This window comes from Drosophila pseudoobscura, chromosome 3 (genome assembly GCF_009870125.1).
Source record: "Drosophila pseudoobscura strain MV-25-SWS-2005 chromosome 3, UCI_Dpse_MV25, whole genome shotgun sequence".
In the NCBI taxonomy this organism is placed as follows: domain Eukaryota; kingdom Metazoa; phylum Arthropoda; class Insecta; order Diptera; family Drosophilidae; genus Drosophila; species Drosophila pseudoobscura.
In genome coordinates, this window is record NC_046680.1 from 17,645,933 (window position 1) to 17,659,785 (window position 13,853).

Here is a 13,853-nt window from a genome sequence, read left to right on the forward strand (position 1 = left end):
GAATATCCAGCAGCCCTGGACTTCAGCGCCGCCCCACCGATGTCCATGGCCCATCTGCAGCCCATTACAGTGACGTCACAGGCGGCGGCGCTCCTGTCCAGCAATGGCGGAGCGACGCTCATCGGTAACGGAACGGCCGGAGGCTCGGGCACACTGAGACGGGGCATACTGCGCGGTGTACCCCAGCCGGATGTCACCCACCACACGACGGCGGTCAGCGGCAGTCCCATGCAGATGCTGCACGACCTGCATCCTGTCAATCTGAGCGCCACCACCCTCACCACGAGCACCATGCTCAACGGCAGCATGACGACGGCTGCGGCCACGAGCACGCTGCCCCGCCAGCCCCACGGCATCCTCAAGGATCCGAACCGCAGCAAGCAGCAGCAGCATCAGCAGCAGCAGCAGCTCCAGCAGCAGCACCATCTGCAGCAGCAACATCAACAGCACCAGCATCAGCAGCTTCTGAACGCCAGCCTAGTGGGCGTGGGTGTGCCCGTCTCCGCGCCCATGGGCAGCCTGCAGATACTCAATCTGCCAGCGCAGGGTGGTGGAATGGGCAGCAACCTGCTGATGACCACCAGCGCCACCTACGACCCCACGGGAGCGGCCATGAGCAGCTTCAACGGGGGAGCCGCCGTCTCTGCTGCCTCCGCCAGTGGCATCCCAGTGGCCTACACGGATGCGGACGGGCATCTCGTATAGCTGTAGGCTGGGGCTGGTGTCACAATCGCCACCAGCAGGAGCGGCAGCGGCAGTCCCCCTGAGTCCCGGTACTAGTGCCCCAAACGAGGAACGGGGGCACGGGCACACAGCTTTGAAGTTAACCTATCGTCAACCTACCTAACATATACAGAATATATATCTAAGCGATGTAGTTTAGGAGCTTTCTCTTCGGGTGGGGTCCAGTGTCTCCGCATAGTCCCTGGCTCCAGGCAGCGGTTGTCCATCCCTGTCCATCCTAGAGGCCAGGACAGCTCTAACGTTCCTTCCATTACCTTATTCAAATCAGCCAACGAATTAGTTTATGTAAATTTTATCCAAATTTTTGTTACTCTCTTTCTTCGTTAAAGCCCCAGCAGCCCAGACCAGCCCCAACAACCCGCCCACTCAATGGTTGGGTGTTTATTTAGATAAGGAAAGCGGCGGCAGCATGGGTGGGGGTGGCATTTGGGAGTGAGCATAATTTTGCAGAGAGTTTTACTAATTAGCCGGCAGCAGGAATAACAAAAACTCTCAACAGAGAGGCGCAAAGGCAGTGGCAGTGGTAGTGGCAGCACCAAAGGGGCAGGAGGGAAGTGAAAATAATTTGAAATTTTCTTTAGTGGAACGCGAAACGGTCCAAAGCCGTTTGACAGCTCCCTGGGGCGTGCTCGGGGCTCAAGTCGACTGGGCACGTGATTGCCCTGGACGAACGGCAAACAGCACAGCAGAAGCAGCATCGGCATCGGCATCGGCATCGGCACCGGTGCCGGCCATGGTCGCCAAAAGTTGAAGGTTGACAGCCGCTAGCTGGGCTGCTCCCCAGCTCCTGAAAAATATTGACAGGCCGCCTCTCTTGACTAGACGGACACCCTGGCGAAACAGGATTCACAGAGTTATGTTGAACAGGAATGTTGTTTGTAGTAAAAGTTTCTGGTTCAAAATCCTAGACAACAAGGCGGCTTCCCTCTATTCATCTTCTGAAATATAAAGAAAAATAAAGATTTAATATCTTTCTCTATATTTTGATATTCCATTATTATCAGTTCATATATAAAAGGTAAAAGGTATATTCCTCTTTTATCCAATTGCCGTTGAAGAAATGTTGAAGAAGGTTGTAGGAGTGTAGGAGCCTTGAAATTCATTATTCAGACTCTTCTGTAAACACATTCATGGCAAAAGATACTTATATCCCAGATACCCAGATGGAAAGGCTCCTCTGCCACGCCTTCAGTCGCATACAGAAGCATTCTCTGGGTCTATCCTTCAGAAGGCATTCATCGAGTACTAGTCGGAGTGGAGTGGAGTGGCTTTTGCCGCACATAAACAGTTTTCATTTGCCACTCGTCGCAGTTCAGCGAGCGTGACATGGGGAGAATCCTTGGATGTGGATGTGGGAGTGGAAGTGGGAAGTGGAATTGGGAATGGGGAAGGGGAAACTAGAATTAGAACTGAGAATCGGAATCGGAATGGGGATGGGAATGTGCACAACGACGCCCATTAGCTGTGGCATTGAAGACAATCTGAGAATTTCTAGGACCCGTTTGAAGCCTTGTTGAGGCGAAAGCATAAAACACACGCTGTCTGCTCTTCCTTCTTGAATGCCAGTTGCTTTGGCTTTGACTTTGGCTTTGGCTTTGTAGCTCTCGAGATCTCCAAGCATCGGGGATAATTGCTTCAGCTCCAGCTCCAGCTCCAGCTCCAGTTCCAATTCCAACTCCTTGAAACATAGAGATAGAGCGAGTGTGTGTGGATTTTAATATTCATTTAGATGTAATTGCTGGAGCGGGATCTCAATGCAGCTCCTCCCACTTCTGCGGTGGATTATCACAAATGAATAACTGCTCTCTGCTCTGATTTGGGGGAATTTCAAGATGGTGGGCCAGAAGAGAAGAAGGAGACCCAAGGAAAACTCGCTTGAGTGTGTAATTAAAAGTGAAATTATCTTTGAAATTAACGCATAGACAAAGGGAAAAGAAAACCCCCACAAAGACAAAGGGGGAATCTTCCAAAAGTTGCTGAAAAACGAAAGAAAAAGAGACCCAGAAAAAGAAATGAAGAAAAATGTGCGAAATGCTGCAAATGGAATTAAGAATTAAAATGAAGCCGCTATTGTATGAGTCTCTCTGTGTGCGTGTGTGTGTATCTGTGTATCCACCACGCCCACACATTGTACGTATATTCATTTCTGGTGGGGATTTCCGCTATTGAATAATTGTGATTGCAGTTGCCGCAGATAAAAGTTAAATGAGCAGGAAAATTCGGGGAATTATAATGGTGGGTGGGTGAGGTCATTACCTGTTGTTAAGGTCAGGAATTCAATTTTTGAGCACAAGGAAAAATGAATATGGAACCATATGCTGCCGCCAACCAGAGACAGAGACAGAGACAGACCCAGAGCCAGGGGCTTGGGAGGACTTGGGACATCGCGACTCTCTCTACAACTTATAGATACGTGTATTGTATAGCTTATTACCCATCTCTTAGTGCGGCCAAAATTGCATTAACAATTAGCATTTACTCGCAACTCGTGTACGTGTGTGTGAAACGATTAGGATTTATATACATATATCTAAGTAGCTAAGAACCGCAGAAGAAACCGAATTCAATGTCAGAACTACTCTCATCCAATCAGCAAGCCAAAAAACACGACAACAAAAAAAAAAAAAAGAACACATTTTTCCAATTGTAACATACTACGAGCGATTAACGATTAAATATAAACGATTAACGATTAACTATAAACGATTAACGATAAAGAAAGGATAAATGCAGGTATATCAATACACACACACACACACACACACACATACAAAAAGAACCGATTTCACAGATGTAAAACGTAGAATAGAATCTCGACTCGAAACTCTCAAGAATGTTTCTCTTAGAAACCCGCTCTCAACCCGAACCTAAAGTTTTGGTGCTTGACAGGCAATATATGTACTTTAGGACGTACGACAGAACACACTATATAATATATATTTAGATATATAGCTATAACTAATACCGCAGCTCCACTAGCAGCACTTCCCGAATCGTGGCATTCGAAACAAATGTGTCCGCTCGCTTATGGGAAACTTGTGCAGCGAATGTTGTGCCCGTGTGCCCTAGTGGAACAGGTCGAATAACGCGCTGTTTTCTTAGGGATAACTCACTGCAATTACTGAATGGAAAGTATCTGGTAAAAGTAAATATATCTATTTGCATTCTTGCCGCCCGGGGCGCCCGAATCTTGTATGTCTTCCCCCGCCAGCTTCTGAAGGAGAGTAACTCTGACGATTGTGTTTCTGTGTTTGTCATTGATTTCGATCTGAATACGTATTTATATTTATAGTACCTATGTATAGTTTAGGACTTACATTTAACGAAATAAGACTTATTGTAGATAATTATTATGTTACAAACAATTAACGAAAATCAAGTTGTTCGATTTGTACGTTTTTGCCAAAGAGATATATTTGTTAAACAAAGAAAAAACATCGATGTGCTGCTTGCTTGCTGATTGTTTCACTCTCTTTCTCTCTCACTCTTTAAATAATTAAATCAATTTTCAATTGTTGTACACGTACGATTAAGCCCATCTATTCTATCCCCAATCTATCGTTTAATATACAACAGAGTAACAGAGTAAACGGAGAGTAAAATTCGAACAGAAGACACACAAGACTTGAAATACCAGAAGCTAGATTAAAGATGAATGATTAATGCTAAATGTTAATTCAACCTTGAACTTAAATAGTAACAGGGGGATAAAGATGAATGAGTAATGTTTAATTCTAAATGTTAATTCGAACTTAAACTTAAAGAGTAACAGGTGAATGTGAAACGAGTGGTTATTGAGTTTTACTTAGTCTGTATTTGTGTATGTATGTATGTATGTATGTCTAAGCTCTGAGATTAAATATACACAAAGGCTAAAGCATTGTACAGTAGCCGCCAGGGGGCAAAACAATAATTAAAAAAAGCGTAAGATTCATAAGAAATGACACACAAAATGCATAGTTTGTAGACGCAATCGCCATCTCTGATAAATTGTATAAAAAAGAAAAAGAAAAACACTCTCGTAAGGGAAGATACCGACAAAAATATGGAATGTAATGCATATGAAACCTAATGCATTTTTAAACCAAGATCTGTTAATAAATGAATAATATAAAAAACGAAAAACGAACAATGAATACCAAAAATAATCCAAAATGCATTTTCTTTTGTTGTCTCCAGAAGCAGATATGTACATACCTAGTCCCGACTGCGTGGGACAAAAGACAGAGCCGATTACGGTTCACAAAAGACAATTTAATGGCAAAACTTTCCATTGACAGGCAGGACTTCGTCTCCAATAACGGCAGAGCAGAGCCACACCACTATCCGTCTTGCTATCCGGTGTGGCAGAAACAAAAAGAAAAAATTGAATTCCTTGTAAAACTTACGAGCTGGCATTAATTTTAACAGCATCTCAGCCGGTGGCAGGACGCCGTCCGTCGTTCGCCTCCTTCAAATTACGTATACGGCCCATTGAGCGGACATGTGGGTGCGTGGTGCGTGAAGGAAACACCACCGGGTGGGGATGGGTGGTCCATTATTCTCTCCTGACTGACTTTATGACGCTCATTCGATGGGCTGCACAAATAGCAGCTCGTTTTTCATTTAAATGGAAGTTAATTAGTTCCGCCAAACCAAAAAAAGAACAATAGAATGAAGCCCGAATAAAGGGAAAATAAAATGTACCTCTGCCGAAACAGGGCGTGGTCAAAAGTATTCTTTGGCTGAAATTGATTGATTTATTCCCTTTCGACATCCACTTGCCAGGCTTCCTGTTCTGCTTGGGACTTCCACGAAAACTTTGGCTTTCATTGCCACCTCCACTTCAGTTTCTACTTCCGCTACTGCTGCTACTATTGCTCCATCAGTTGTTGCCGCAAATTGATTCAACAAACGGGGGCAAACAAGCCAAGCCTGCCCGTGATGGGCCTTCAATTAATGGGTGGGATGGTCGGCGAACCGACCTTGCAAGTAAGTACGAATAAAACCTGCAGGACACGAAACTTCTGGCAGCTCACAAGGCAGCTACCGTGTGGCATACAAAAATACTCTTCAAACTAGAGACAGCACGAATAAGTTTTTTTATTGGCGAAGGAGTTTCAGTCACTTTGCAGCCATTAAAGTGTTGTCTGCCGTGAGGCTATAAAAGATTTCGTAAAGCTAACCGCTGTGAAACTGGAAAAACTGTTTGCTATGAAACCCATAATATCATTTGTTTAACACGAAAGTTTTAATGCTGTCTGAATTGAACCTTTTAGGCTGATTGCTATGAAACTCCCAAAGGTGTTTGCTATGTGACCCCTAGAGCTGTTTGCTATGAGACACCTAAAGCTGTGTGCTATGAAACTATAGAAGCTGCTTGCTTTTATTATTATTATATTTTATATTCAGAAAACTAATCTTTTTTTACCACATTATAAAATTTGAAAATATGGCTGACTTCAATTTGTATCATATTCATTTATTTATACGTTTCGCTATGGCGCACATTTTGATGCACGGACACTAAATAAGGATAACCCCATTGATTGTTTCGCCAATTGTTTTTACGTCCATATCAGTTGCATCTTCGCCACCTATGGTTGAGATTTAAAAAAAAATAAAAAAAATCTATTTTGTTCGCTTTTCCCAAAGTTTTCTTTTGTAAAAATCATTTCCTGGCAAATACGAACAACTGAATTTGAGACAAATCGCCCCAGCCGTTGTCAATTGATGAATTGTTTACTCCATTCTAAAATGCTTACATAAAATGCATACAAAATCAAATTATCAATCATTAAGGCATTCCCATTGCATTTCAAGGGTATTCGAACTTCGACCAATGGGACTATCATTCAATTTGTTCGACATTCTTTTTTAGCTTTCTTTATGAATGCAGGTGACACAAGTACCCCCCTCCGGGCCGTACCTGAGAGAGACGAGACTGTTCTTTCCAGATGGCAGCGATGGCCGTCAAAAGGAACAAACCTCAATGGCGACAGCGTGGAAATGCACGTCACAAGTACTCGAACAGTTCATCTGGCCGAGTAAATGGAAAAGTTTTGTTTGCTAAACTTTTGGGGCAGCACGACAGCGGATGGAGAGGAAGGTGCAAGTCTGAAGTCCACAGTCCAGAGTCCGCAGAGTCACTAAGGAAACAATGACGACCGAAAAACTTTTTGTCGGTGGCATAATCATTGTCATGGCCATTGACGCAAGGATTTGCAAATTATCAGGGAAACAACTTGGACCCGGGACCCATGTGCGACGACATGGCAACCACGTGGGCCAATCGCTGCCGTGGGAGAACAACTGTGAAATTCCATCATTTAATTTAATATTCGGCTGGGTCAGAGGGCAGGGAAACCGGAGAGAAGGTAGCCCCAGTGTCTGGACCGCAGCAATGGGCCGGAGGCTGAGGTGGCGGCTGGGTCTGGAGCTGGCATAGAAAGCAATTACGCCTTTGGTGGAATAGCCAGCTGACAATCAAAGAAGCCGCACCCATAAACAGCCCGGAGAGCTGAGGTCGAAGCCGCAGGCATTACGGATTCCGCTCCATAGGAACCGCAAATGGCAGCTGGGGGAGTGCCCGTGCCCGTGCCCGTGCCCCATCGCTCTCCCCGTCCATCGTAATGAATTGTGGCGAACCCGAAAACCCATAATGCCAAAACACACTTAGAGAGATACACAGAGAGACACAGTGGGAAATGATGGGAGGCAGTTTGCATACGAGTACGGGTACGGGTACGAGTGCGAGTACAAGTATATCTTCCCCTTTCCGGTTGCCTGCACAATTCTTTGGATCCTTCCTTGCAAGGATCACGCATGCAGTTGCATCAACATCCTTTTTGTTGCGGCTTCAATGCACCAGAAAGCTCCGATTTCTGCTCATCCGTATTGTTTTTCATAAAACTCATTTGAGAGGGCGTGCCAGTTTTATCTTTGAACAGCAGAAACAGCAGACACAGCAGAAACAGTAGCAGGAAGAAGCCTTACACTTGGCTAATTTGGGGCCTAGCCCCCATCTGGCTGTGCCTCTGCCCTGCTAGTGACTCAAGTGCATGCCTTGGAAGGAATTGCAATGAAATGCGCAATAATTCAAATTACGCATCCGCCGCATGGTACACAAAGCAAGAGCTCTAACCAAACCCTTTTCCAAGCCCCCCTACTATTACTAGAACTAGGCTGCTTGGGAGCTATCTTCCCAATCGTCTGTCAAACCGAATGCTGTTTTGATACCCCGTAGACGAAAGTCTAAAATTGTTCCGCCTGAACGCATCGCTGTCAAGCCAAAAAGAGACTCGAAGAACGAATGAGTTTGGCGACAAAAATATGATTTCATTCATTAAAAGCTGACAAGTTCAAGTTGAATGAGTGTATACGATAGATGCACGAATATAGTCGACATATGATTTATTTTTAGCACAACTATTACAGCATCATCATCATCAACGACTCGTCGTCTTGGCAGGCCGTCGTTTAGCAGCGAGGAAGCGGTGGCCCACACAGAGGAGACGCCAAAGACAGCGATGTGCTGACAATTATACAAGAAAACCGAAAAACCTTTTAAAAATGTGTTTTTATTTTGTTTTCTCGGTGGGGTGCGGGAGGGCACTCGTCTTCGGCATTTCCTCGAGCCTCCAACAGCTGATTCCTAGCCCCAAAGCATCAAAATACCGGAGAGCAATTGGAGCGAAATAAAGAGTGTACGTGCGAGTGTGGTGTGTGTGAGTGTGTGCAGCAGCAAACAAGCAACAAGCGATGAGGCGAACAAAATCACGGCCAAAACGGCAAAGTCGGCGAGAAAGTGCTTCGGGCGAATATCTTGCACAGTGGGGCAAAACATAGAAGTGCCTGTTATCAATCGATCTAGGACAGAGCAGGGCATATACGCTTTTTGTCTATAGATAGTCAGGTTTTTAATGTAATATGCCATTTTCCACAAATTGCACATGGAAATTACAGCATCCCATTTATAATTAATTGAAATTCACATACTCGACCCACTGTTTCGCTCTGCCTCCCGACTGCGGAGGCTGGCTGCGTGTTGCGTGCCGCAGTCCGTTCGTTCGTTCGTCTTCAGCATTCTGCACTCGTAGTCGCCGTCGTTTGGGGCTCGTCGTCAGTCTAGAGAGTAATATCGACACGAAAAGTAAGTTCGCCGTGGTTCTGCTGTCCCCGTACTGGGCCCCCAGCATCGAGTATAGAATCTATATGTGCGTTCTGTGTGGTGCTGTGAAACTGTGGGAAAAACGTGGAAAATCCATGCTTTCCTTTCGCCTGGCCCCTGCGCATCCGTTTGCCGCATGCCAGAGCCGGTCTCCAGTGCGGACATTCGATTGATTCCAATTGCATAAGCTTTGCAATTATCATTTTTCCGTATCGAATAAGTAAAAATATGAAAATTTGAGGAAAATTCTGAAAAGTGTTCTAGTTTTGTGCGCTGCCCAGGCCTTTGCGTGTGATATTTTTGGATATGTGTGCGCTCCTCGTCGGCTCTGTGCGCCTTCGGGCGGTGTTCGTGTGGCGGTGAAACCAAAAATAAACACACGACACCGCTGAACGCGAACAATTCGTTGGGAAAATTCAAATTCTACAAGAAAACTAAAGAATCTTTTCTGAAAAACAAAAAAAAAACCGCCTCTACTATAACGAAATCCCAAGTGGCGCGCCGGGTTGGGACGTGGGTGTGGGAGCCGCCGGTCTGGCAAAATGGCGGCAGCTGTTTCGGGGCTCCGCGTTCACTGCGTTGTCATCCGGACCCTTGGATTACCAATGGCCACGCAGTGGGGGCGTCCCGACGCGTATGTCGTATCGTCGCGTTTCGTCTTGCAGACTCTATGTCGCCAGTAAAACGAGTGAAAGAAAGTCCTTGGTCCAAGGATAAAATAGCCCACGCACAATCAAGCAATTATATCTGATATACCCCCAAGCCCCATCGTCATGTCAGTCGGGAATTCGATGTTAGAATAGTTGTCAAACGGCAACATGTTGCACAAATAACAAGCACCTGAACAAAATATATCTAAAGATTAGCCATGTCGACCACGCCATTCCGACAAAGTAACTTTGGCACTTACCCAAAAAGAAAAAACACTAGATGGAATGGATTTCGATTAGCCGCAGCTAATATACACTGTACATGCTTAATTTCCGGACACTCTTTTCATTTTTGAAAACATCTCTTGATTTCGCGGACTTTCTTGTCTGAGTGCGCGCCTTTTTCTTTTTATCGCCTGATCGCACCACCTTCTTGTGAAGGCACTTTCGATAAGAGTGGAGCTTTTGATTGTTACAGAATTATTGTTATAGTACTAGTAGCTTAAAAAACGAATCAATTGTACATATTTATCAGCAAATTGTGTATTTAGAAACACTTTATCAGCATATTGTGTATTTAGAAACACTTTTTAGTTTTTGGATCACTAACGATTCCTTATTTGGCTGAATCTATCGATACACTGAGCTTTGAATATCGTTTAGTCGAAGAAATTAGACAAAATAACACGATCGGCAATAAAGTAAAGTCTCAATTGCTACAATGGCATATCTTACCCTAAATTCATACATATTTATATGTATATGTTCGTCTTTCGGAAATCGTGACACACACACACATAACGGTAAAAGTGAGACACGAGGAAAAAATGCGGCGAAAAAATGCAAAGAGAGCAGAGCGAGAACATCAGCTGTTCGTGGAGCGAAACCAAAACAAAGTGTCGAAGAGCCGACTAGTGGTTGCGAGAGCGAGTGAGAAAACAAACGAAAGATAGAGCTCTCTGCATTGCGTGTATGCGTATGTGTAGGTGTGTATGTGTGAGTGCAAAAACGAAGCGGGAGAAAGTAACAAACTATGAAAAACATAAAAATGTGCGCGCACGTTTCCCTCAAATCCTGACATCCCATGCAAAAATCCACACAACGAATTCTTCGGCGGCGTCATGACGAGAGTGTTTAAATAATGCAACGAGAGAGTAACTAACAAAACAAAACAAACTCAATTTTAATTTTCTTCAAGGAAAAGAATAGCGATACGAGTGGCTGAAAGGGAAATTCCCAACCAAATTAAATACACTACGCTGCTAGGTTGAACTTGTTTGCCTGGAGGCGCTGCAGTCGTTGTCGTTAACCAAACGAAATGGCTGAAGCGGAAGGTGGCTCCGAGCAGGATGATGTCTCATTCCTTAGAACGGTAAGTAACGGGGCGGGGAGGCGATTGGGCATCCGGAGGTTATGCGGACACTGCCACTGACAGACAATCTGGCCTTAAGGGAGATCATCTAAAATCAATTACGTCCACTCAATAAAATCCATGGGGATTTTTCACAATTGGTATCATAAAATATACGACAGAGCGGGGGCATCATCGGCGGAAGGGAGGAAGGGAGGAAGAAGTGCCGACCGATGGGCCAATCCATAAAAGATGTTCCGTCCCTCAGTGTATCTGTAATGCATATTTATGGGCGCCCCTAACTTTTGTTTATGGCACGCAATAAATACAAAACTCGAGTCACAAATTCAATCACAGTCACCAAAAGGGGGCCTCAATTTCGGATGTAGCTTTCGTTGGGGCTCATTCCCCACTTTACATAGATTTCTCCCCAGATGTCGGGAGGAGCCGGAGGTCGGAGCGGTCGGCGATGAACACATCTTCAGCTGACAAATGCTCCTATATATCAATGCCCACAGCTGGTGCTCCAAATGACAGTCATTATGGGGTATAAGTAAATAGTGATACTTCCCGTTCCTGCTCCCCCTGTCGTAGTAGCAGAGCTGCCCACACCCCTTCTGTAAGGGTCAGCAGAAGCAACGACACCTTGCCGCAATAAATAAATATGTTTAAGAGCAAAAGTTGTTGAGATGAAAGTATCCGCAGACACACATTTCCGTATATCAGTCCCTGAATCCCAGACCCACAGCAGTAATTCAATAAATATGGATGCCAGGGGAATGGTGTCCCTAAGATGTGTTTGTGTCCGCCTCCTTGTTGTTGGAGACAATTTGCGGTTCCACAAAACCATTGACCGGAAAAGTGCAAGGTTGCAAAAACATTTCTCGGAATCGAAATGAAGTCAAATGCAAATTTCGTCAATGAGCTGCAGTTTTTGGGGCCAAGTCCTTCGCTGTGGGCATTGTGGGCGTGTGTGGATGTGGTAAAGTTTAAATTTTAAACAGTTTTATCATCCCGATCAGGGAGGACAGGGGACACAGGACAGTAGTGGAAGCTGCTGTGTCAGGGACTCGCTCGGCAGGCACTTCATTCGGATTTAAATTATGCAAATTGCTCGATTCGAAATCCATTACCGTTCATTTAACTTCGACTACTACACACAACATCACATCCACACATCACATAACCCAAGAGCAACGCAAATCACATCCAAGGAGGGCCGTGGTTCAGGGAGCATCCGTGTCCATGTCCGGAGTCCGTAGTCCGGGAGTCCGGGAGTCCGGGAGTCCTGTCGCTCCCTGCCCTGTCCATTCATTTGCACATTCAGAGTCCTGTAACAATTCCCTCAATTTGCGTGTGCATTGCCTTTGCTTGATCTGGCATTGGAACTTGTCCCCAAAGGGCTCACGTGTATGTGTGTGTGTGAGGGGGAAAATACCAATTGGTATTGTGGTTGCTTGCCGGTTGGAATTGCTGCCAAAGTCTCATTAAAATTGGATCAGAACTTTAGGCCTCTTAACGACTTAATTGTTACCTAGCAACCGCCAGCCACCAGCCTTCCATTCTCCATTCCATTCTTCCTTTTACCGAGTTTCCATTATTTTCTGCACTTACATCTGAATACAATTACAGGAGGACATGGTCACACTCTCGTGCACAGCGACGGGAGAACGTGTCTGCTTGGCCGCCGAGGGATTTGGTAACCGGCATTGTTTCCTCGAGAACATTGCCGATAAGAATGTGCCGCCGGATCTATCCCAGTGTGTGTTCGTCATCGAACAGGCCCTGTCGGTGCGTGCCCTGCAGGAGCTGGTGACGGCGGCGGGATCCGAGACTGTAAGTAAACATCCATCCACTTGTACGCGGTGTATACAGATATTTCATTAGGGACTCTTCCACAATAAACCTCCAAATTTTTACTTTATCCGAACTTATTTTATGTTGTGCTCAGAGATTCATGTCGCTTGTTCTCCTACCTGTTCCACCCCCCCACACATTATAATATAATACTTTGGTGTATTACGGAAATATCCTATTGCATGCTCTCCCTCTCTCTCTCTGTTCCCTATTCTACCTATTCTTCTACACATTTGTAACCTATCAATTTTTCGTTGTTTTTTCAAAATTTGTTCTAAAAAAACCCCACAAAAACAGGATAGTCAAGTTGTAAGTATACCGTTAAATTCTCCTTCTTCTTTCGCGCTTCTTTTTCTTTCTTTTCTCTGACTCTCTCTCTCTCTGTTTGACTTTCTATCTGTGTCACTTTTGTCCGTGTAATGTCTGTAGGCCTATTATCGCTCGCTGCTACTGCTTCTCTTTACGAGAATAATCATTAAGCGCTCTGTCTGTCTCTTTCACTCTCTAAAAGAAACAAGAATATGTAGATCATGTAGTAGCACATTTCCTTTAGCAATAAAATTCACAACTGTACCACCCCGAAGCGTTCGTGGTGAATGGTTAAACATGTCCGTAAAGCGCAACATTCGTATCATTCGACGAATGTCGCTACTGCTATTGCAAATGTGGTACGATAAGAAATAGATCATGTTGAAGAGTAATACCCGAGAAAGATGGTATCATTTCTCTGCTTGTACTACCACGTGTTTCGCTAACCCCGTAACCCCACTAGGCAATCACATCCTTAATACCCAGTCTAACCCACGAGTAAACGCCTTTGGAATGGCCCTTACCCCTTGCTCACTGTTATGCTGTAGAAAATAGAAAGCAGATTGTATTTTCGGCCAATCCCCCAAGCTGTACCCATATACGAGAGGATCTTCAGTCATTAATCAATCATTTCCGATATTCGATAGGGCAAAGGTACCGGATCGGGACATAGGACATTGCTCTACGGCAATGCCATTTTGCTCAGACATCACAACAGTGATATGGTAAGTGCCGCCAGTGCGATGCCATTCCTGGTTAAAGCATACCCATGGTAACCTTTGAATACTTCCAG

The 13,853-nt window shown here is 44.8% G+C and overlaps 2 protein-coding genes and 1 long non-coding RNA gene across 15 annotated transcripts in view; 2 read left to right on the plus strand and 1 right to left on the minus strand.

Annotated features, from left to right (window-relative positions):
• Nucleotides 1–3,508, plus strand: part of sns (sticks and stones) — a 62,583-nt gene extending 59,075 nt beyond the window's left edge. For all 3 annotated transcript variants that reach the window (XM_004444329.3, XM_001361499.4, XM_004444330.3), the window contains one exon: nt 1–3,508. In XM_004444329.3, the coding sequence (XP_004444386.2) occupies nt 1–705 (705 nt within the window). In that variant the 3' untranslated portion in view covers nt 706–3,508.
• Nucleotides 1,072–10,257, minus strand: LOC117183680 (uncharacterized). The gene is made up of 2 exons (XR_004468820.1): nt 9,804–10,257; nt 1,072–1,682 (listed from the first exon to the last, which is right to left on the minus strand). It is a non-coding gene; the product is annotated as an uncharacterized lncRNA (long non-coding RNA).
• RyR (Ryanodine receptor) overlaps nt 8,783–13,853 on the plus strand; it is a 25,591-nt gene continuing 20,520 nt past the window's right edge. For 8 of the 11 annotated variants that reach the window (XM_015184934.2, XM_001361502.4, XM_004444332.3 and 5 more), the window contains exons 1-4: nt 8,783–8,875; nt 10,742–10,915; nt 12,527–12,730; nt 13,708–13,785. In XM_015184934.2, coding sequence (XP_015040420.2) covers nt 10,862–10,915; nt 12,527–12,730; nt 13,708–13,785 — 336 coding nt within the window. In that variant the 5' untranslated portion in view covers nt 8,783–8,875; nt 10,742–10,861. Of the gene's footprint in view, nt 8,876–10,741; nt 10,916–12,526; nt 12,731–13,048; nt 13,061–13,707; nt 13,786–13,853 lie in introns of all 11 variants that reach the window. The other 3 variants (XM_015184936.2, XM_015184937.2, XM_015184940.2) reach the window with 1 other exon arrangement.